General features: G+C 28.5%; 2 protein-coding genes across 2 annotated transcripts; one reads left to right on the forward strand and one right to left on the reverse strand.

Annotated features, from left to right (window-relative positions):
* Positions 1-10,078: 10,078 nt before the first annotated feature.
* Positions 10,079-10,951, reverse strand: LOC136089851 (uncharacterized). Its single transcript, XM_065815941.1, has one exon. It carries the CDS (start codon positions 10,949-10,951, stop codon positions 10,079-10,081), a length of 873 nt encoding a protein of 290 aa, XP_065672013.1.
* A 13,753-nt stretch (positions 10,952-24,704) lies between these two features.
* Positions 24,705-25,289, forward strand: LOC136089852 (uncharacterized). The gene has a single exon (XM_065815942.1). It carries the CDS (start codon positions 24,705-24,707, stop codon positions 25,287-25,289), a length of 585 nt encoding a protein of 194 aa, XP_065672014.1.
* Positions 25,290-25,635: the final 346 nt, after the last annotated feature.

The following is a 25,635-nucleotide window of genomic DNA, read 5'->3' on the forward strand; positions in this document are numbered from 1 at the left end:
CTATGATTTACTAAATAAAGAAAAACAGTACCTTAAACGTGACTAAGAGACTTCTTAAAGAAAAGAAAATAAATTTTGCGGGGCAACAAGTGCAAATAAGAAAATTATGTTGGATCACTGAAAAGTACTTTATTAAGTTCTTTATGCCATTAAAACTTCTAGAAAAACATGGTATAGGAAAAGATTAATATTAATAATATAAGAATAAACAATAATAAAAGATAAATTAAATAAACGAACATAAAATAAAATATTTTAACGCGCTAAAACTTATGAATTAATGAAGGTAACATATTTTTATACAGTCAATTTCCGGTAAGTCGAATGGTCAATTCGAACTTTTGTTACCTTGAACTGTGTTCTATAGTCTTTTGAAAGTAAGAACAATTGTTTTACTTCGCTAAAGTCGAACCGATTTCCTTGGTCCCTCGGAGGCTCAAGTTAACGGGAATTTACTGCACATTTTTAATAATATTTATCAAATGCCATTAAAACAATATGAGAAACTGACTATGAAAAACAACGCACGTCAAATTACAACAAAACAACTTTAACGATTTAAAAAAAAAATCATCAATTGTAATTATCGAAAAATCGATCTACACGGAACTGGTATTTGTAATGAGGACTTGGTAAAATAAATTCGAAATAACGATGGAATGTATTAAATTTGCGGAAAGTTCTGTTATAGTGTTGAATTTAATATTATTTTAGAAAACTTGGGAAACAACTTCTTATGAATCATAAAGAAATTCTTATATAAGCACACTTACTAAAACGGCCAATAATAATTTTGAAAAAACAATTAAAAATTTCTTTAGAATAGATTTCCAATTCCAAAGAAAAATTCAGACAAACCCAGACGTTATTTACTAATTAATAACTGATTCGCGCAGTGATTACTCTTATTATATATAGCGAATTCAAAAAAGTTCTTTTTAAGAGTAATGTAAAAATTAATGCTCCAATAAAATCTTTTACGCAAACGATAAAAGCTTAAACAATTTAATTGCATAACAACAACCGATTCAAAATTTAACTTTCGACGTACGTTAGGAATGATTCAAATGTTTCTGAACGCGATAAAGAGATTTTAACAAATAAAATTGTAAATAACGGGTGATAACTAAAAATCCGGACAAAGTTAAAGTTAATTTTGCTTCGTGTTAAAATAAGTATACATAATATTAAAATATGTTTATTTAGCTCACATATTCTTTTTTTAGAAAAACATAAAAAGTATTTGAATCAATCATTTAAAAATGAAGGTGAACCAAAAAAACGAAGATGAGCAGCGGAAAGGTGCGTACTCAACGCCGTTAATGCAAGTTCTCAAACATTTTTGTCTTGTTTGTTCTCGGTGATATCAAACATATTTTTTTTCCGTTCTGCAACATTTGTTTTTAAACAATACGATATGTTAAGTTTTAAAAGATATGTTAAGTTTAAACAATATCTATATATATTGTTTAAAACTTAACATATCTTTTGCGATGGAGTATGAAAATATGTATATATATTTTCTACAAAAAAATAAAAAATATATATATTCAAATAAAAAATATGTATTAATCTATGATAATTTAAAGACCAGAATTTTAGTTAAATAGTTTTATGACATTATAAAATAGGGATGGCTCACATCACAGTAACGTTTGAATTTTGAGCTTAGACTTTTAAATAAACCTTAAGAGGTTTAACTTTAAAAGTCTAACTAGTCGTATGTCAATTTGTGTGTTCTTCGCACTCATACTAATAAAAACTTTCATATAAAATGGAAAAAACAGATTTTAAACTTGAAATAACTAATTTTTTTCGACCTTTAATATGCTTGCAGACATATGACTGGTTAGAAATTAAACATATAACTTAAAACTTGTTTGAAAAAGTTGTTTTCTCAGTTTAATGTTTTATCTTCATTGAGAGCAGCACTATTTTATACCAAAATATGGTTCATCAACTATAAAGCAAAATTTTATATCTAAACTTGAGTAATTAAAAAAAAATTTAACTTTGTTTGACTTTAGACAAACTAAAGCGCTAGGAGAAAAAAAAACTTTTTTTTCTAAAAATTATTCGGGTTAAAAAAATGCAGCGAAACATAACCTTTTTATAAAAACGCAAAATTCGTGTATTTTCCAGTACATGCATTAACCGCGTTGAGTATGAGTTTTATTTGGAAAATATAAATCTCGGCAAAACATAAACAGTAAAGCATTTTCTTGCTGAAAATATTCCAAGAACTACCATTTATGACATTATAAAACGCGCTGAAAACAAATTTGGACATGAAAGAAAGCCTGGAAGTGGTCGTATAGCCAAAAAAAATGCCAAAAAGTAAGGTTTCTAAGCTTAAAACCATGTTTGACCATCAAGATGGTATTTCACAGAGACAAACAGCTCGTAAATTCAGTATTTCGCAACCGTATGTGAATAAAATACTCAGAAATTTTTTTTTTTTTTTTTTTTTTTTTCACCGCAAATTTCACCGCGAACGGACGTGTTTTTAAGAGCGTTTTAAAAAACTTATAATAATGGCGAAAAACTTTACACCAACACAACTTAAAGAAATCCTTGAAAATCATGAGAATACTACGATGAAAATTTTTAATGATCGAATAGAAAAAATGGAAATTAAATTTAACAACTTAAAAGATGAAAACTTTACGTTAAAAAAAGAATTATCTGAGGTACAGAAAGCTGTTGAATTTATAAGCAAAAGCTATGATAAAATAATAATTGAACTTACAGAATTAAAAAAAACAGAGTCGAAAAAATCACCAGATATAAGTAATATTGAAAATGGAAACAATAACATAGAAGAGAAAATAGCAGAACTAGAAGACAGAAGCCGTAGAAACAACTTGAGATTTGTTGGGATTAAAGATAAAGCTAATGAAACTTGGGAAGAAAGTGAACAAAAAATCAAAGAATTCCTCAATATGAAGCTTAATATACAAGAAAATATTGTAATAGATAGAGCCCATCGAGTTGGAAAAGAAACAGAAAAAAACAGATCAATAGTTGTTCGATTTCAAAACTACAAAGACAAAGTCCTAGTGTTAAACAAATATACGACGATGAGGCTTTGGAACGAGCGGTTGTACGTTAACGAAGACTTTAGCGATTTTACAATAAATTTTCGAAGAAAGCTTTTCAAAGAAGCGAAGGAATTGCGAGTGAAAGGTAAGTTTGCTAAAGTAACTTACAATAAATTAATTACGCGTGACCTATAACTATAAAGGAATTCTTTTAATATTCTATAATCAAATTTAAAAACAAAAATGGATGACTACAAATCCTTTACTTTTAATTTTCATGATAAATACTTAAAATCATATCTTAATTCAGATCCAGATGTCAACTTTTTTAATGATGTGAACACACGTTGTTCTTATCTTTATCCCAATAAGTTAAAAGAATTTCTTAATAAAAACGGCACTGAAAATCAAAAAATCAGAATCCTTCACATTAATATTAGAAGTCTAAATAAAAATTTTGAAAAGTTTTGTGATTTTTTAGATGAAACTGAAAATATTTTTAATATAATTTGCTTAACAGAAACATGGATTTCTTCGAATGCGTTTAAAAATGATTCTATTGTCCATATTCCAGGTTTTGAATTAATTTTAGAAAGACAAACAAATAAACGGGGTGGAGGAGTTCTGATTTACGTTAAAGAACACATTTTATATCACATTAGGAATGATACGTGCGTTTCTGGCGGTGATAAAGAAATCGTAACTATTGAAATTTTAAACAATAAAAAAAAAAGTATTCTATTAAGCTGCTGTTATAGACCACCAGATGGTGCGTCTGAAAATCTTAGTTTCTTTTCACAGCGTAATATCATTCACAAAGGTAGCAAAGAAAACAAAATTACTTTTATAATTGGAGATTTCAACATAAACTATCTAATTTATAGTAAAGATAAAAAAGTAAAAAGTTTTTATGATGAAATATTTATGGCAGGAGCTCTTCTTTTGATTAATCGCCCTACTAGAATAACCAAAACTTCAACGACGTTGATTGATAATATTTTTACAACAGATATTTATAATAAGAAATTACAAAAAGGAATTATAAAAACCGACATATCCGATCATTTCCCCATTTTTCTTACGATTCATACTGTATCCTCTAATAACCCCGAAAGACAAAATATAATAAAAAAACGTGTCTTCAACGAAAACAATATAAAATCCTTTCAATATCACTTCTGCATTGGAAACATATTAACTTTAGGGATGACGCAAATACAATATATAATAAGTTCTCTGATACTTTCTTCTCAATATACAATGCAAACTTTCCACTTTGTGAACAAATAAAAAAAAAAAAAAACCTTGAATAGTCCATGGATTACCAAAGGACTTAGAAAATCCTCTAAAATCAAACAGAAACTGTATATAAAATATTTAAAAACAAAATCAGATGAAAACCAACAAAAATATAAAAATTACCAACATCTATTTGAAAAAATTCGTAAAAAACTTAAAAAAAATTATTTTTCAAATTTAATTAGTAAATTTAAAAACGACTCAAAAAATACTTGGAGAACGTTGAAAGAAATAACAGGAAAACAAAAAACAAATTCAAACTACCTTCCTAAAGTAATTAAAATAAATAAAACAAATATATATGAACCAAACGAAATTGCAAACGAGTTTAATAAATATTTTATTGATATAGGAACTAAATTGGCAAATAAGATTCCTATTACGGAAAAAACTTTTAGTGATTTCCTAGAGCCTATAAATAATTCGCTTTTTATAGATAATTTATATTCTGACTTATCTTTTGATGAGTTTGAGAGAGCTTACAAATCTCTTAAGAGAAACAAAGCTACAGGTGCGGACAAAATAAATGGCAACATAATCATAGATTGCTTTGAAAATTTAAAATGTATTCTTTATAAAGTGTTCAGGGCATCTATACAGCAAGGTGTATTCCCCGACCAATTAAAAATAGCTAAAGTTACTCCAAATTACAAAGACGGAAAAAAATCAAATATTAGTAATTATCGCCCTATCTCAGTTCTTTCAACCTTCTCGAAAATTTTAGAAAGAATTATATACAATAGAACATACAATTACCTTAATCTAAATAAACTTCTATATAAAAATCAATTCGGTTTTTAAAAAAATTGTTCAACTGAACAAGCCATTACACAGTTCATTTGTGAAATTTCCAATTCATTTGGTAGATCACAATATACGCTAGGTATTTTCATTGACCTATCAAAAGCATTCGACACGGTCGATCACAAAATTCTACTTAAGAAACTCAAATTTTATGGAATTAATGGCAAATTAATAAAATGGTATAAAAGTTATTTGACAAATAGAAAACAATTTGTTTTCTAAGGAGATTATTTTCATAATGAAAAATTAATTGACATAAAATGTGGTGTTCCACAGGGTTCTATTCTAGGCCCACTTTTGTTTTTAGTCTATATAAATGATTTAAATAAAGCTTCTAACCTTATGAGTATCATTTTTGCGGACGATACTAATTTATTTCTGTCAAACAGTGACATTTATGAGCTTTTTTCAAATATGAATAAAGAACTCAATCACATCTCCAACTGGTTTAAGTGCAACAAGTTAACTTTAAACATTGACAAAACAAAATGGATCCTTTTTAACTCCCTCGCAAAAAAGCGTTTTTTACCAAACTATTTACCTAAACTTTTCATTGATAAAATTGAAATAAAAAAGGAGTCGGTCACAAGATTTTTAGGCATTTACATTGATGAAAATATTACATGGAAGTATCATATCGACTTTATTTCTACTAAATTGGCCAAAAGTATTGGAATTCTATATAAGGTCAGATACTATCTAAATAAACATAATTTAATTCAACTCTACTACTCATTTATACATAGCTATATAAATTATGCCAGTATTGTTTGGGGAAGTACCTCTAAAAGTAAGTTACGAAATCTCTACCATCGTCAGAAATACGCAATGCGTTTAATATGTTTTGAAAATCGTTTTTCTCATTCTAATATTTTGTTTAAAAACGTTAAAGCACTTAACGTTTACAAACTCAATGTCTATAATATTTTATGTTTTATGTTTCGTTGTAAAAGTGAACAACCATTGTTCATTTTTAAAGATCTTTTTACCCATAAAGCTATAAACAAATATACTTTACGAAATAATAATTTAATAATTGAACCCTTTTGTCAAACAAAGTTTTATCAATTTTGCATAAACTATCGAGCACCGTATTTATGGAACAAAATTGTTGTTCCAAATTTTGCTTTGTCAATTTCGTTTTCTGTTTTTAAAACTAAATTAAAAAACTTATTCTTTCTACTGACAATATATATAAGTATTTTTGAAATGTAAAATTATTTTCTGTTTTTGTTTATTCTACATTGTTAATAATTATTAAATCAATTGTATTTTTATTATATTATATATACACGTTTGATATATTTTATATGGTTCTGACGACAAGATCTTTTGGATCTTCTTTCAGATACCAAGTTTATGTATTGTTATATTGTTATATTACGATTAATAATTGTAAACTAAAAAAAAAAAAAAAAAAAAAAGAAATCAGTCTGCTATCAAATGTTATAAAAAGCAAAAGATTCCGAAGCGAGATGAGCAAATGATGCTAAGAATTCGAACATGCTGCAGTTGGCTTTACCAAAATTACCGAGACTTTGAATGGACTATTGACGATGAATCGTATTTTACTTTAAATCACAGTTCGACAAATGGAAATGCTGGTTACTAGTCCAGTGATACTTTATTGACTCCACCGAATGTAAAATACAGCCAAAAAGAGAAGTTTCCAGAAAAAATAATGGTCTGGATTGCTATTTCGGCCAAAGGTACCTCAAAACCATATTTTAGATAATCTAACAACGCTATCAACCAGTTTATTTTCTTAGAGCATTGTGTTCAAAAGAGACTTATCTCGTTTATAGAAGAGCATCATTTAAATGATAATTTTGTGTTCCAAATTGAATATTATATTAAATAAATTAAATAATTCTCTTTAAAATATTTTTTTTTATTTTTATAAAACATTAAAAAACGAGGAAATTATGATCCTTTAAACTTTGTCCAGATTTTTAGTTATCACCCGTTAATAAAACTAAGTGCATTCGCAAAAGCTGTTGATTTTTTGCAAGAACGATTGTTTTACTACGCTTAAGTCGAACCGCTTTCCTTGATCCTTTGGAGTTACTTTTAAAAGCAACATATCGACCACCTGAAAGCGTGAGAAAAAATGTGAGCAGATTTTTTGTACGAAAGATCTTTAAAATTGGCAATAACACAATAAAAATTATTTTGAAGGTTTCAACGTAATTTTTTTTTTACTTATGTCAAATAAGGGTGCTTTGCAAAAAAGCGATGATTGAAGCCTGGGATCAAAAAAGCCCCCAAATTTTTCCCCTTACCCCAAACGTGAGAGCAGTTGTTGATAAAATATTTTTTGTACTATTCTTAATTACTAAACTAAATTTAATACTAAAATACTAAACTAAATTTATTTTCATCGTTAAATTTTAAATTTCATAGTATAATAATTCAGCGTTCAAAAATTATGACCATATAAAGTAAATATCCCCCTCAATTTGAGAAGGTTACAAATTTTATATGGTCAAAACTTTTGAGCGCAAAAATATTATACTATAAAACTTAAAATTAATCGATGAATATTTTTCTAATTAAGAATTAATTTTTGGCAAAGCATCATTATTTGACAATAGTAAAAACGTATAAATGTTTGGAGGTTGCCCCATGTTTGGAAATTAGCTACCTCAAAGACCAAAATATCCTGGATCCTCCCTTGATTTGCAATGATTTGAATACAATACATGAATAAAAATTTATTAGTTCTAAGAGGTCTCTCACTTCTAGTCAAATGAATTCCCATGTTTTTTCAATTTCTTAAGCAGTACATACCATAATTTATGCAGCTTGATAGGTGATAAAAGTTGTTTTAAAAATCTATGTTTTATGAAAAGCATTCTGAACATGTCAGCAAAAGCTAAACATAACTTTTCAATAGTTTGCAGTTTATGGTAACATTATAATTGTTTGGCTTTTCTACAAATTGTTTAGGATTTTTACAAGAGTATTGATTGCTTCTAAAATGGCACTTTCAAGAGTTTTTGCTTGTTATTAAAACAATTATTTATTTATCATTTAATTATTTAATTTGCTCTAGTATCTTAAAACTAATAGCAATATTATCAACATTAATATTTTTATTAATTTTGAAATACTAAAGCATCTTAATAAGTAAGTTATTATACTGTTTATATACACAGAATTTAAAAATAGTAAAACAACCTAATAATTTATTTAGCATGTTTAAACAGTTTAAGCATGATCACTGTGTATGAATTGTATAAGGAAGCAAACTCAAAACGAAACCAAATCAAATATATTAAATATATTTATTTTTTAGGAATATATTTATTTGACTTTTTTGGGTACGTCCAACAACGTAGCAGACGTCCCCTAGACACGCCCCTGACTAACCTATTTCTTTCTAATTATGATATTTGCAAACTTTCTGAGAATCAAGAACTTAAAAACAAATCTACCTGGTTCAAAACCTTCATTAAAAGTTTGCTTTATTAAAATTTCAACAAACTTGAAATTTTAATAAAACAAAACGGATAATTTTCCATTCGTTTAAAATAACTTATTTGGTCGTTAATTTGCTCCAATTTTTATTGAGAATAAAATTGAGATTAAAAGTATTGAGATTAAAAGTAGAGAAAATTGAAGAAGAATTGAAGAGAAAATTGAGATTAAAAATTGAGAGATTGAAAAAATTGAGATTAAAAGTAACTCCATCAAAGTAATTCCGTTTACTTCAAGTTTATTTTAAGTTTATATTTAAAGTTTATTTTAAGTTTTACAGTTATATTTTTTACTTGAAAACTGCACTACGGCATCCTGACCACATTAACTTAATATTTAATAAGTTAATGTGCTTAATGTTCTATATTTTGTATATATGTGGAATAATTTATCTCCTCATATTTTTATAAATACTTTTAATCATTACATGTTTATCCTAATAATAGTTTTATTAGATAATTGATTTAATTTTTTTGTCTTTCTTTCGAGTTTTTTTTTAAGTTTAATCAGTTTTTATATTGATTATAACTTTTGAAATTAAGTTATTTTTAAAAATTTTGATCCACCTTCTTTCCCTAATTTTAGAAACTAAATTTCAAAGTTCATTTTTTGGACAACGTACTCATAATAATCATATTATTATTTTGAAATCGTTTTTTGTTTCAATATTTTTATTAAAGTTGTTTACCTTATTTATACTATTAATCTAAACACTTTTTTCATTTAATCATTGTAAAATTAGTATTGCTTTTAATACATGACAAACTTATTCAAGGTTTTAATACATGGCTTACTTTTTTTCAAGGTTTTGACGATAGGGTGTTTTAGTTTAAGAAAGTGTAAAAATAATAATCAAAAATATATATTTTTAAAAAGTTTATTATATTATTTTTCTTTTTAAAACAAAAAACTAAAAAGATATTTCTAAAATATAATATTTTAAACAATATATAAACAGAAAAAAAAAGAGCTAAAAACTTTCACTTTCTTTAATCATAATACCAATCCAACCAATAGGGTTTGCAAACCAAACCAACCAGTCAGGGTTTGCAAAATTCCGAGATTCTTCCGATCACGCAATGGAAATTCACGGGGATTATTTTGCGCTTGAATATTAAAATCAAGTTCATAAATTGGATGGATATTTTGTCAATTAACATATTCAAAAAGTTAATTTTAAAAAGATCATTTAGGTAAGTTTAGTGTTCACGATTATCACGATCTCCAATATACAGCAGACAAAAAAACATTTTATACCTGGAAAGTAACCATGAGCGAGACAAGGTTTTTTCAAACCGAGACGAGACCAAGACGAGAAGTTAGTACTTCTCGTGAGACCGAGAATGAGACGAGACGAGAAATTTAACAATTTTTGAAAACAAATTTATTAAAATCCAAGTAAAAAAAAAAAGAAGGTAAACATGGTTTTGACAAATGGACACAAATGACATTTGTCAAATGTAAACAACTTTTTCAAATATTAATTCAGAATTTTTTTTGCCAAACTTTTCCAACAAGACAATGTTTTCTCTGATTAAGATGATTTGTTCAACTTTTTCTGGGTGTAAGTTGTGTCTGGATGATCGGACGACATTTCCACCTGAGCTAAAAACTCTCTTTGATTTAGTTGAACTTGCTGGAATAGCTAAAATTTGTCTAGCTAATGAAGAGAGTTCTGGAAATGTATTTGAATGCAATTTCCACCGATCAAGAATCGGAAAGTCTTTTTTGGCATCAGGAAGATATTCATACTGGCACATTTCGCTCAAAATAGGATTCAGTTCAGATGTTGGCTCTTGTGTTTCAAGTCTGACGTTTAACTTGTGCTTCAGTTTTGAATTAGGGGACAAATCTGCTGAAAGGACTCTGGCAACAGGTTGGCACTCAAAATTATCCTTAACCTGTGAGGCTAACCATTCTTTTGTTGTTTGAAATTTTTTGAAGAGCTTCAAGTGAAGTCCTTTTAAAGCAGGATTTAAGTAGTTTTCTGCAGCACTCAATAAGTTTCCAGTGTGACAAAGAGGAAATCTTTTCTCAATGCAGCTTTTCAAGTTTTTTGCATACAAGACACCGTAGCCATTTTTTCCATCCGTCTCAATAAATTGATCAATTTTGTCATGGATTAAATAAAGAGAATCGGCGACAGTGTTAATTGTTGGAGTAGACTCAGCCGACCACGTTTCTGTAGCTTCTTTAAGTGGTGCCAAAATTTCTACTGCTCCCTCGATTGATTTCCACTGTGATGCACTGATGGTCTTTGAAGAAAAAATATCTTCATTTGCACATAAGCTGATAATTGCACTCTTTAGATGTAGGACAGAAGCCATGCAATCTAGTTCACTAATTCCATCTTGTGTCAACAGATTGGCGTAACAGTCTAAAATTGATTCCTTGAGCGTCTGATTCTGATTCAAGCAACTCAGCTGCAACTGTTGACTGGTAAGTTAAAGAAGCCAAATCTTTGCATGTTTGCAACGCATCATCCATTCCAGCAGTCATTCCAAATGAGTCTCGAACTGCACATTGCAAAATATGATTGTTGCACAAGTATTGGTCAAGGCGCTTTGACAATTTGACTGCAAGTTTCATGTTTCTTGCCTGGTCGTTCACGCAGTACATTGGCAAATTAGCAGGCAAATTTAGTTCTTCTAAGAAAGAATCCAGCTTTCTTTCAATTAAAATACCTGTGTGTCTGCCTGGGAACTGTTAGACATGGGGTGTCCAATGATGTAGTCTCCAATTTTCGTCAATAGTATGAAAAGTCCAAGAGATGTAGCTGTCCTGAGCTCTAGAAGTCCAAAGTTCAGAAGTAAATGCAGCACTTTTTAGATTTGGCGTAATCTCCGTTATTATGCTCTTCATTCCAGCTTGAACCTCTCTTGATAAATTGAAAGCTTTCTTGAATATGTTGTTCTGTGATGAAGGCTCATTTTAGGGTTTGCAATGTCAAACATTTTCTTGAAACCTCTTCCTTTGACTGCTGAAAAGGATGCCAGATCAGTGCAAAAGTAATCCAAAAATTTAATTTGTTTTTGTCAAAAACAAATTAAATTTTTATTTAGATTTATTAAAATCACGGAGTCAAAATATTAATTAATTAAATAAACAAATTATTAAGCATTTTGTAAATTATAATAATTTTTAATTTAGAAAATAATATAATATTTAAGTCTCGTTCTACTTCTCGCGAGAATTTTCTATTTCTCGTTTCACATGAGAAATGGGACTTCACGAGAAGTCCCATTTCTCACGAGAAACGAGAACGAGACGAGATCTCGCTCATGGTTACTGGAAAGTTGTCACATTCTAAATATTTTATTTTTAATTTTTTATTGATGGTTTTTCAGATGCACCTAGAAGTCTTTACGGTCATATCTCAAAGCACCGCGTAAAAAAATTTAACTGGGAATTTCACGCTTTTTTCTCAACCAATGCTGTTTATTGGGCTAGAGCTGACGTCGAACCTTGGACTTCTTGTTGTAAATCCAGAATTCAAACCACTGCGCCACAGCTGCACAATATATGGCAAAAGCTATATCTAGGTTAGTTTTAGAAAGCTAAGGTATTTCTTTTATATTGGGAAATCTACAAGATCACATGTTTTACAGAAAGCTAAGGTTCTTTTATATTAGGAGATTTAAAAGATCACATGTTTGAAACTGGGATTAATAAGAATCATGAGTTAAGATTAATTAAAACAATTTACCAATGTTACTCTAAATTGAGTCTTTATGATCTTCAAAACAAGCTACTGAGAAAGTTAAATTTTATAACAGACTTTATTTTCTATTTATGTTATTAACAGTTTGTACACAGATAATTGTTTTGCAATTTGGGAATGCAAATTTTGACGAATATAAAAATATCGGAATTCGAAATTCGAAATTTTTTCGGAATTCGGTCGAATCCCAAAAATATTTTAAATATTTTTATGTCTATAAAAATAATACAAATAACTTATTTGAGATAATTCATTGTTATTTATTGCATTACTTTCTTTAAAAATAAAAATGGAACATAAAATTATACCAAATTCAATTAGTACAGAAACATTCTAATATGATATATCATTTAATAACAAAAAATATAAAATTGTTGCTTTATTTGCCTAAAATATGCCTTGAGGAAGCAGAGATCACTTAAAGCTGCGTCTCCGAGTCTCGTTCGAACTTTTGTACAAAAGTTACCAGCAATTGAGAAGGCTCGCTCAGACTCCACGCTCGATGGCAGAGTCAAAATCAAATATGAGTAGACAGACTCTAATATTTTGCCACAAACGCCGTTCTCTTTAAAGAATTTCATTTCAGATTTAGTTTTTAAAATTAAGCTCCTATTTATTATTTGTTGAGTTGGACGTTATGTTGGACGATAAGTTCAATTGAATTTTGTTCTCCAACTTTTGCATTAATGTTAAGGGCTTAGTTTGTTCTTCCAAAATCACTTCTATCACATCGTCAGCTTCTGACTGCACGCCTGAAGAAGTTTCCATGTTAGTGTTAAATATCAATCTTTGTGCAAAGTTTTCAATAACTTTGGCTATTGTTTTTTTTAATGGTCTGGTGAAAGATGCTCGAATCTCACTTTTTCCGCCATTGTGTAAATACTGAAGAATTCCAGACACATTAGTTCGTCTTTGGCTTATTCGGTCTTCTAACTTTTTTAATTTTAAAAGTTCATCAGATCCTAAATTCTCAAGCATAAAAGAAAATGCCGTATCAGCAGAAAGCAGATTTGCATCTTCTTGACAAGAGCTTCAACAGTAAGCTTCACCGGAAGAAGTGCAGAAATAATGTTTTTAATCGACAAAATTTCAGAATCTAGAATAACGATATCAGATGCAATGTCAATCAATGCTTTTCTAAAACAGCTTTTTAGCTTATTAAACCTCAAGCATTTTGACTAAGCTATTCCATCTAGTTTTAGTGTTCATAAAAAGTTTAAATTGTTTTTTAAATTCTTGTTTCACTTATACTTGAATTTAATTTTCTCGAAAAACAAAATTTCTTTATAATTGAAGAACTTTTTTGATGAGAAAACTAAATCCAAATTCTTCAGTCTCAACAAGCTCAGCTTCATTATAAGTTTGTTCAATCAAGTCAACATTTTCATCTTTAATGTATTTCTCATCCGATTCATCGAAGTCACTTATATGTGTGAGTTCTGTATAATAATTCAAATGTATTCGAATTATTATACAGAACATCAATTACAGCTAAATGTATTGCATGCGTGAAGCACAACTGCTGATTACATGATGTCCAACTTTTTGCATCACAACTGCCCCATCAGTTGTTATACGTAATATCTTTATCAATATTTAGATTGTTGTCTTGCAATGTGGTTTTTAGAGCCGTAATGCATTTCTCTGGAGGGAAACGTCCTTCAATAGGTACTAAACCTAAATTGCAAAGCTGTTTCTTGCTATGGACATTCACATTTAAATAACATTGGTTTCTTGAAGATGTCATAATTTTCATGAATGAGCTGGTTCGTTTCTCGTTTCATTCATCTAGAGTTAAGCAAAATCTTATTCCATCTTCTTTTAAATTTATAAAATCCTGCATCGTTTTTGCCCGCATTTTTTGTGCGTATTCTAAAACCATTTTGCAAATTGAGGTGATTTTGGTAATACATAATCTCGAGCGCCTCTAGCCAAAAACAAATTTCTCAAATCGATAGACGTACAGAAAACTTTGAATGGCATATTATCTAAGGCACACATTCGTGATACGATTGCAGAAAGTGATTCATTTTTTTTGTTGTTGAATAAATAGTTTGTAATCATCATTTTTGATGCGCTGCTTTCTGGACCTTCATCACCCCGTTTTAATACATTAATATTGTGTATTGTTCTTAAATGCGTGTACTGCGGTGTTGGAGTTGAACCAGCGGTTTTATATTTTACATTTTGCTGTTACTTTTTTTGATTCTCTTAAAATATGAATCCAAACAGAATTTTGATCTTTACATTGCTTTGTGTATTCCGAATAACTTTCCTTTGAAGACATTTTAGGATGTACTGTTGATAATAATTTAACTTGTTAAACAAAACAAAATTAAAACTAAATAGTTATTAAATAATGTTGTTAAATTAAAATTGCTATTATTCCTGTTATTATTTGCTTACCTATTTAAAAATATTGATCTAAATAATTCAATACACACCGTGCTCCAATAAGCAAATCTCAACAAAAACACAATTTAATAGTTGAAGAGAGCACGAAAAAATCAATTTTAATTTCGGAATTCGCTAGAAAAATTTTCGGAATTCGAAACTATATTATGAAAACGAATTCCGGAACTCTCGAATTTCGAATTTCGAGATGCAATCCCCATTTGCATTGTTGTTTTTTTTTATCGTCTTTATAGGTATTAAAACAAATTTCAAATGAAGATGATGATTATGTAACTCATAAAGAATGGTTTTTTTAAATTATTTTTTAATGTTTCATCTTTAACTGTTTTGATTTATTTTTGTCAACTTCTTTTAGTTTTCTCTTATTGCTTTTGGAAAACTATATGTTAAAAACTATAGTTCCTCTCCTCACAATATTGAACGTTTATAATGGTTGTCGCACAACCTTCATTTTTTGGGGGGACCTCTGTTTTGTTAATTGGAACTTAAAAATTGTGAACTACTTCAAGCAATATTAGAAAGTTATAAAAAAATTATTTTGGTCTTTGCTTGACAAATCTAATGAATATTTACCACAATCAGTGTGTGCTTTTTTTTTATTTTTTAAAATCTTCAGAGTTTGTTTTTTTTACTTTATAAAATCTTCAGAGCATCCATTGCACAAGGGTCATTTCCAGATAAACTAAAAATAGCAAAAGTAACTCCAATCTTTAAGACAGAGGATCTTACAAATATAACAAATTATCGCCCTATTTCAGTTCTTCCAGTTTTTTCAAAAACTTTAGAAAGAATAATGTACAACCGAATTTACTCTTATCTTGTTGAAAATAAAATTCTATACGAAAACCAATTTGGTTTCAAAAAAAATAATTCAACCGAGCATGCCATTCTTCAACTAACGCGCAATATAACTGACTCTTTAAAAGACTCCACTTATTTTTTTAATATACATAAATGATCTTCATAAATCATCAGTTTTAACAACAATAAATTTTGCAGATGACACCAACTTGTTTTTGTCTCATAAAGATATTAATATACTTTTTACTAATATGACTAAATTAATTTAAAAAAAGTATCTGTTTGGTTTAAACAAAATAGGTTGTCTCTAAATATAGAAAAAACTAAATGGACACTTTTTTATCCACCTTCAAAAAAATAGAAACTGCCTCATATCATGCCAGACCTTTTAATTGATAATATAATAATATAAAGAGAAAAAGTTACTAAGTTTCTTGGAGTATATACTGATGAGAATCTATCTTGGAGAAATCATATTGAAAATACCTCCAATAAAGTTGCTAAATGCATCGGAATCCTCAATAAAGCAAGAAATATATTATGTAAACACCAGTTAACACAATTATATTATTCATTTATACATTGTCATATAAACTACGCAAATATTATATGGAAAAGCACTCATAGAATAAAACTAAAATCTCTTTACCTTCATCAGAAACACGCAGCTCGCGCAATAAATTTTAAAAATCGGTATTTTCATACGAAACAACTTTTTAAAGAAATGAATATTTTAAATGTATATCAACAAAATGTCTTTAATATTTTATGTTTCATGTTTAAATGTAGAGAAATTTGTTGCCAAACGTATTACAAAATCTTTATTGTATGAAACCTAAAAACAAATATCTTAAAGATATTTGTTTTTAGGTTTGAATAAGATTGTTATTAAATCTCCGAATTAATAGCAATCTTATTGTCCTTTATTGCCATAAAAGCAAAGACCAGTTTTTTGTTTCTTATCGAGGTCCTTATCTCTGGAACAAAATAGTCTTACCAAATTTTGATTTTTCTGCCCAACTGACTTTTGCTTCATTCAAATAAAAACTTAAAAAAATTATATTTTTAATTGAAAATATTTTGATTTATTTTTAATTATTTTTTTGTTTTGTTTTTTTGTTTGTTTGTTTGTTCGTTGTTGTTCTATTGTGTATATTTTATTTATTTTTTAATCTTGGCTTTTTGAAATTTTATCTTGGTTTTTACATGTTTGTGCATAAAGTTGTATTATTATTTCACTTAAGACATTGTATTTTTTATCAAAAATTAACCATATATTGTAAAGGGCTTCATGACAAGATCTTCATGATTTTCTCGAAGTCCTGTCGTTACTAATGTAAAAATTGTAAAATATAATTGGTTATTGTAATATTTTTAAACGACAAAAAATTAAAGAAAAAAAAAAAAAAAAAAAAAAATTTAGTCTAACCTATTACAATTTGTGGAAAGACTGCCAAGCCCTTTACAATATATGTATATACCAAGTGCGTCGAGCAGTCTTTTAGTCTTTTGTAAGCAATGTCTGATTTTTTTTATTGTGGATACTTTTAATTTTAAAAAATCAAACCTTTAAAAAATAGACCTCTTACTTTCTCAATTGTTAAAAACAAAATAAAATTTCTTATAGATTTTGGGCGTAACTGTTGAAGCGAACGCCATTTGTCAGTATTCCAATCCCGTACAATAAGTTTGTTGTATGAAATATACGCGTATTTGCCAGCTTGTCTTTCTACTTTCATTTTTTCACGTAGTGACTTCCGTATAACATTCGTTTCGTTACAGTAATCTTCATATATGAAAATATATGAAGATTACTGTATTCATATATGAAAGTATATGTTTCTATTTAGCTATGTCAGTATATGTTTCTATTTTTTAAATTAGATTTAATTGTTTAACATGAAAATAGACTTAAAATTGTTATTGTTGCCCAGCTATATGCACTTCTTAAGTGTGCTCAAATCCGGGTGTAACAAGTTAAAACATATAAACACTATGATGAATTACCGGTTCCGGGGATCTGCGGCCGTGGCGCAGTGGTTAAGCGCTTGCTTACGAAGCAGGAGATCCAGTTTCGAAACGAACTCTGAACATATATTCGCGTCATGGTAAGGAAGAAGGCGTAAACTTCCTAGTTAAATGCACTTCCGTGGTGCTCTGTGACAAGACCGTTGGGACTTCTTGGAGCACCTAAATATCAAAATAAAAATAAAAATGTTCTGTTTGCATGCAGGCGCTACTTTTTTTCATTGAATCGAGCAAAAAAACTTTAGATTAATTGAGATAAGTGCAATCATGCATGATAATGCTGGGAAAGTACCTTCCAATGTATGTTTCTTGGAAGATATTACTAAAATTATTTCATTTCTTCAGAATTTTGGAAAAACTTTGTTTTACCATCACCTGGTAAAACAAAAATAACTCGAAATTACAGAGTAATGCTGTTGCCTTATTGAGAAACGAGAAAACTCATTCATGAAAATTATGGGAAGTTCAGCAAAGCTTCTTCTTACATTTACCATATAACATCTTTAAAAGATACAGAACTATGTTTTACAAATTTTCAAGTTACTCCTCCTTCACCGTTTAACACTAGTGATCACCTTCCAGTATCCATATTTATCACACGAGTATCAACCTTAGAGATAGCAGTTTATCTAACGAAATAAATAGTATAATGGAAAAGTATGATTCAGTTCCAAAACATACATGGAAGAATGAAAAGTTTATTGATTTTTATAATCATAATCTATCTATAGCATTTAGCAATTACATATTTATAGATGAAAAAATAGAACCAAAAATTAAAATCACATGTTCCAAAATCAAAAATGCTGCTCTCTTGGCAGTTAAACAGTGTTTTGGACAACATGTGACATGTGACATGTATTCAAAACCTTGGTGAACACCAGAGCTTAAAAGATGTAAAGATGACCTATAAGGAATCTTTCACTATAAGGAATGGCAAAAATCTGATTATAACAAGTCAGTAGAATGCATAGTTTACAAAAGATATATCTATTCTCGAAAAAATTCAGTAAAGCTGTTAAAGCAGCACATAACAAAAAAATCTACGAAAAAACTAAAAGTATCGAATACCTACGCAATACTAATCCTCAAAAGTTTTGGGACAATATTCTCAAAATAAAAAATAAAAAAAATACTCGACTCTTTACAATTAATAAATTGCAAAACAAAAACGAAATCGTTGAAGAATTTAGCCATCATTTTCAAAAAAAACTTAAAACGCCGCAATATACAAATAACGAATTTAATCCTCAACAAACTCCACATATAATTAAAAAGCCTAATTCAAAATTTATCTCAACAGCTGATATTAAAAATGTATTTTAAATCTTAAAAATAATAAATCCTACGATTGTTTTGAAATAAGTGTTGAACATCTTAAAAACTCTCGCAGTAACAATCTTCTAATATTACTCGCTTCTTTTTATAACAGCATGTTAACAAATGGAAAGGTTCCCCAATGTTTATCAACAGCCACAATTATTCCATTAGTTAAATCTTATAAAACATCACTGGAAAATCCAAATAACTACAGAGGAATCAGCATTCTACCTATTTTTACGAAACTTCTCGAATATCTTATTGTACACATATGTCCAGATATCACAGAGAGTCATTCACATCAATTTGGGTTTAAAAAAAATAGCTCTACCCTTTACGCAGAATTTCTTCTGAGTGAAACAATAAAACACTATATACATAACAATTCACCTGTATATATATGCAGTTTAGATGCTAACAAAGCTTTTGATAGTTGTAACTGGGAATTACTGTTTGAGAAACTGTATTATCAGAAAAAAATCCCACCATCGGTAGTTCATACCATCTCGTCGTTATATCGGGCAGGTATTGCTAATGTATCATATCTTGGATGCACATCAGAAGAGTTTAGGTTGTCTCAGGGAGTTCGACAAGGGTCCATACTTTCGCCTCCTCTTTACAATATTTATACTGAAAATCTTTTAGAGAAAATTGTCTCAGAATCCAAAGTAGGAACTTTTATAAATAGGGTATACACTGGTGTCATTGCGTATGCGGATGATTTAATTTTGCAAAGTTCAACTATATCTGGTCTTCAAAATTATATTAACATTGTCCAAAAGTATGGAGTATCAAACTTTATGAAACTAAATGCAAAAAACTGAATTTTTAATATCTGGAGTAAGCTCGATCATCAATAACGTGATTTATATTAACGACATTCCTATTAAGTTTCAAAGCAATTTAATACATCTTGGTTTCCTTTGGGATAATAAGAACAAAAATATGATGGCAACACTCCAAAAAAAAATATAAATGATCGTATAACGCAATTTTTATCTGTTGCAAAAGCTCTTATAAGAAACGGAATTCGCTTTTGCCAGCCTGCTACGAATATTTATTTATTTAATTCCCTAGCTATTCCAATGCTATTATACAGACTAGAACTGGGTGGTTGCAACAATAAGTTTCTACAGAATATTGATAAAGTTGGACGATCTGTCTTAAAATCATTTTTTAATATTTCCAGGCATAGTAAAAATTACCTCCATTCTTTTTTCAAAGTAGACTCTGTATCGAACATTCTTATTCATAACAAATTAAACTTATTTATCAGGCTACTTAATAACCCCATATGTTACTCTATTATAATGACTCAGTTGCCGTGTATAAATAATCAAAGTTTATTTGTTGGTGAGATATGGCTAATGTGCAAGCAGTTTGGTATTAATATGCTGCAATGTATGATCGAGGGCAATAAAATTAAAACTGCACACCCTAAGGAAGTGTTGGATGCCAATATTTCCCCAAATTTTAAAACAATCTTTCCAATTATTGAATTTAAAGGAACAAAGACTTATATTAAGAACTTTGATGGAAGAGAACATTCCAAGAACAATACAAGAACACACATAGCCTTTTCTTTTTTTGTTTTTTTACCTACAATTTATATAATAATTGGGTGTTTAAAAGAATATATTATTATTAAAGCGTTAAAAATGCGATTTTTAAAAATTGGTCAAAAACATAACGTCATTTATAATAATTAGGAGATTACCCAGCCAACATTGACAGACGGGTACCGTATGGTTTTTGTCTGGGTTTACGGGAACGGGATTTTAACGGGTAAGTGTTTTGGTTTCCGGACGGGTCCCATATGGTTAAAAAGTAAAACAAATTTGCTTGATTGGGTTTTTATCACGGCCGAAGAATCTGGGGATTTGACGGGTTTCCCAGAAGGTTTAGACTGATAATTAAAAAAATCATAAATAAACTTACTCGATGGTTGCCATTTGTAATTCGTATTGTGCGTGAAATAAATTTAAAAATTTAACTTTTATGCATTATATTTTTTGTATACATTATATTTAGATTGTAATTGAAGAGAAAAATTTTTTTCGATGTATTTTTTCACTGTGAAACTCCATTAAAAAGACGTTTTAAAATTTCATTTATTTCCATTATAAAAGAATTCTTTTATATTTTTTAAAAATAAATTTACAAAGATTAACATATATGTTTAACATATGTTCCAGTAACTATTAAACATGAAGTAACTATTCCATTGAGACACTGTTTGCATTTTTAAAATGATCAAAGTATAAAGTTTTGTTTCTGCTAGTGATGGTAATAACTGCTTTGAGTTTAGTCAAAACTTTGGTTTAGTCAGAAACATTTAAAAAGAGAAAGCAGGCGAATGTTGTGATGGATTGGTTATATTTAGGTAATTTAAAGCTTTTAAATCCCCTTATAAACGTTTTTACAGATCCACTCTTTTCCATTGATTTTTCCATATTTTATGCAAGCAAATTGACTGATGTTAACGAAGTTTACCCACCGTGAGATATAAATATTAAGTGTTAATATATAAATGCAAAAAATAGCTTTATTGTTATGCATCTACCTCATTTTTTATTCATTGATATTTTTTGACTTTGATTTAAATTGTACGTTTGTAATATTAACAATAATACTATGATATACATAATATTATGCATAAGTTATATATTATTTATATATAAGTTATTTATATATAAATATATATATAATTATATGTTATTATAAATAATATAATTAATATATTATATATAATATATTATATATAAAATTATTATTATATATAAACTAATATATATAATTATATATTAAATTATATAAAAGTTATTATTACTAATAATAACTTATACTTACAATACTTATAATTGTATTTTATTATACTAATATTTGCACGCTGATATGAGTAAAAGTGACTTCAACAACCAGAATGTATTTTTTATAAATATTAGTAATGACAGGTTTATAAATATAATTATAATAATAATGGTAATAACTTTTATTTATTAAAATTAGTGGAAGAGTTATGTATGATAGAATCGCATGAACTTTGGGGGACAAATGTAATGGAGTTAATATTACCTTTGTTTATTACCACAATTAGAGTAATGTAAGAAAATATTATTTTTATCTAAAGAATATTCTGCAAAAGTCAATATTTTCTTAAGTATTAGATATTATAAAAACACGTATTAAAAAAAAAAAGTATTATAAAATAATAAATTAAGTTTTCAAGCATAAAAAACACATGTATTAGGACAAAGTATATACATCACATTAACTATGTTGTCTGTAAGTTAGGGGTTGCAGCTGATATTTAAGCTTCAGCTTTAAACTCATTAGCTTCAAATTAAAGTTGAAACTGATCAAGTCAGTTCAATCAGCTTGATAGCTGATAGTAAAAGAAAATAATACTCCATAAATATTTTATATTAAAAAAACATGTTGGAAATTATTCAATGAAAATCTAAAATAGTGACAATATTTAAACATTCATGTAAAAAATTATAAATATAATTTGCAAAAAGTTTTTGCTGTTTATAAATGTTGCTGTTGGACTCGCAATTTTGGACAACCCAAATTGGTTTTTAGAAATTTGTTTGAAAGGTGGTACCCAAAAACCTAATTCCATTTTTGATTATCTACATAATTTTTTGGTAGAGTTCAAAATTCTTCCAAAAGATGGTTTTATCTATTAAAAATTGAGTACAAAATCAATCTTGCTGTTATCATATGTGATGCACCAGCTAGAGCATTTGTTAAGTGTATAAATAGATACAATGCTTATAACTGATGTGAGGGTTGTGTTCAGAAAGGAGAGCAGTGTGGCAAGATAATACTCCCACATATTTTATCAATTTTAATCACTGATTCAGATTTTTGTCATTAAAAGCATTCTGAACATCTTAGTGGTGTGTTAAATAGTGTGTTAATCTTAGTGGTGTGTTAAATCACATAGTGAAAAAGTTTTCTTTAGACTTTATGCATCTAGTATGCTTAGGGGTATGTGAAGACTCGTCAACTTATGGTTAGATGGCTCAAATGTTGTAAATTGTCTCAGATTACAGCCAATACTTTATCTAGCAGATTGTTCCAGATATGTCGTTACATTCCAAGAAAATTTTCAAGAAAACTAAGGTCTTAATTAGATATTAAAAGATGGAAAGCAACTGAACTTTGACTTTTTTTAGTATCCACTGGGCCAGTTGTTTAATGGGGATGATTTAGCCAAAAATCTATGCAAACTTTTTAGTACTTTCAGTTGCAGTTCCAATTTTATAATGTTTTACTTTGTTGAAAAAATATGTTGATTTTGCTTGTCAGTTACTAACTTATTTTGTGCAGTTATTTGGTGAACTTTACGGTAAGGATCAACTAGATCACAATGTCCATTCTTTAATACATATAGGAAATGATACAGTTAAATTTTAAATACTTGATAAATGTCCCTCGTTCAATTACAAAACTTTTTCAAATCAATTATAAAACTTGTTCAAAGAACAAAGGGTTGCTCAAATAAACACGTACAAGGATATAAACAGAAGTTTAGTATTCCTAATTTTGATGGATCAGTAATCATTGCATTGAGACGCTATTTACAATTTAAAATTATCAAGGTTTAACAGGTGATGCGGAAGTTATCGGACAAATACTCAATAACTTATTTATAAATAAAAAACAAACTACTATTATATTTTTTTTAATAAAGCATTTATCTTTTAATAAAAATATAATATTTTTTATATGAAACACTGGGCCAGTTGTTTAATGGGGATGATTTAGCCAAAAATCTATGCAAACTTTTTAGTACTTTCAGTTGCAGTTCCAATTTTATAATGTTTTACTTTGTTGAAAAAATATGTTGATTTTGCTTGTCAGTTACTAACTTATTTTGTGCAGTTATTTGGTGAACTTTACGGTAAGGATCAACTAGATCACAATGTCCATTCTTTAATACATATAGGAAATGATACAGTTAAATTTTAAATACTTGATAAATGTCCCTCGTTCAATTACAAAACTTTTTCAAATCAATTATAAAACTTGTTCAAAGAACAAAGGGTTGCTCAAATAAACACGTACAAGGATATAAACAGAAGTTTAGTATTCCTAATTTTGATGGATCAGTAATCATTGCATTGAGACGCTATTTACAATTTAAAATTATCAAGGTTTAACAGGTGATGCGGAAGTTATCGGACAAATCCTAATTTAATTATTTGAGCATAATAATTAGTTTTTGTGGTTTTATGCGTAGGCATAAACGTTCTATAAAATGTAAACTTTATTATTTGAAACACAATTATTTAAAATGAGGTTAAATGCAGCTGAACGAGAATCTTTTCGAAAGCGGCTAAAAATGTTTTTTGTAAAAAAACCTGATATTAAAAAAAAAAAAAAATCGTAAATCATTTTGAAAAGGAAGGATTTGCTCGAAGTAAAATATATGATAACCTAAAAAGACTTGAAACTGTTCAATCGTTTTCTGATAGAAAGCACCCTAGTCGTCCGACATCCTGGACTAGAGAAAAGAAAGCCGAATTAACGAGACTTGTCAACAATCAAAAAGGGGTCAGTCAGAGAAAAATAGGTATTAAATTCGGTGTAAATCAATCGACAATTGGTCGTCAGTTAAAAAAAATGAATATTAAATATAGAAATCGTGAAAAGACTCCAAAATCACTATAGAACAACAAATAAAGGCAAAGAAAAGAAGCAGGAAACTAGTTAACCAACTCTAAAACACAAAATCGCTTCTTGTCATTGATGACGAAAAATACTTTTGTTTTTCAGGGGACAACATGCCTGGAAATTCTGGATACTACACAAACAACAAAAAGACATGCCCAGAAAGTGTTCGTTTTATAGGAAAAGAGAAATTTCCAAAAAAATTATTAATGTGGATAGCCATATCTGACCGTGGTATGTCCGAGCCATTGTTTCGCACTTCCAAGGCTGTAGCGATCAATTCATCAATCTATATTAATGAATGTTTAGAAAAACGACTTCTTCCATTTATTCACAAGTATCATGGAGACTTTAACTATTTATTTTGGCCAGATTTAGCAAGTTCTCATTATTCTAAAGATTCTCTAAATTGGATGGACCAATATGTCTATTACGTTGATAAAGAATCCAAATCCCCCAATGTACCTCAAGCACGACCAATTGAGAATTTTTGGGGACATTTGGCACAGAAGGTTTACGAGGGAGATTGGCAAGCTTCAACAGAGCAAGTTTTGATTGATCGCATTAAACTAAAACTACAAGAAATTGATTTAAACTTTTTACAGTCGCATATGAAAGGCGTCAGAGCAAAATTGAGATCAATTGCAGATGGTGGTGTTTTTTCATATAAAAAATATTATATTTTTATTAAAAGATAAATGCTTTATTTAAAAAAAATATAATAGTAGTTTGTTTTTTTATTTATAAATAAGTTATTGACGTTTTTATTTTGTCCGATAACTTCCGCATCACCCGTTAGAATGTTTTGTTTCAGCTAATAAAGGTGATAGTTGTTTTGAAATTACAAAAAAAAAGGTTTAGTTAAAAAAGTTTTAAAAACAGACGAACCCTGTGACGAATAGGTAATGTTTGAGGAATTAGCAGCTTTTTAGTCGTTTTATATATATATATATATATATATATATATATATATATATATATATATATATATATTGGGATGTTTCTCCCATAAAGGAACAGGGTCATACAACATCTATAACGACA

Source organism: Hydra vulgaris, chromosome 13, assembly GCF_038396675.1.
Source record: "Hydra vulgaris chromosome 13, alternate assembly HydraT2T_AEP".
Lineage (NCBI taxonomy): Eukaryota > Metazoa > Cnidaria > Hydrozoa > Anthoathecata > Hydridae > Hydra > Hydra vulgaris.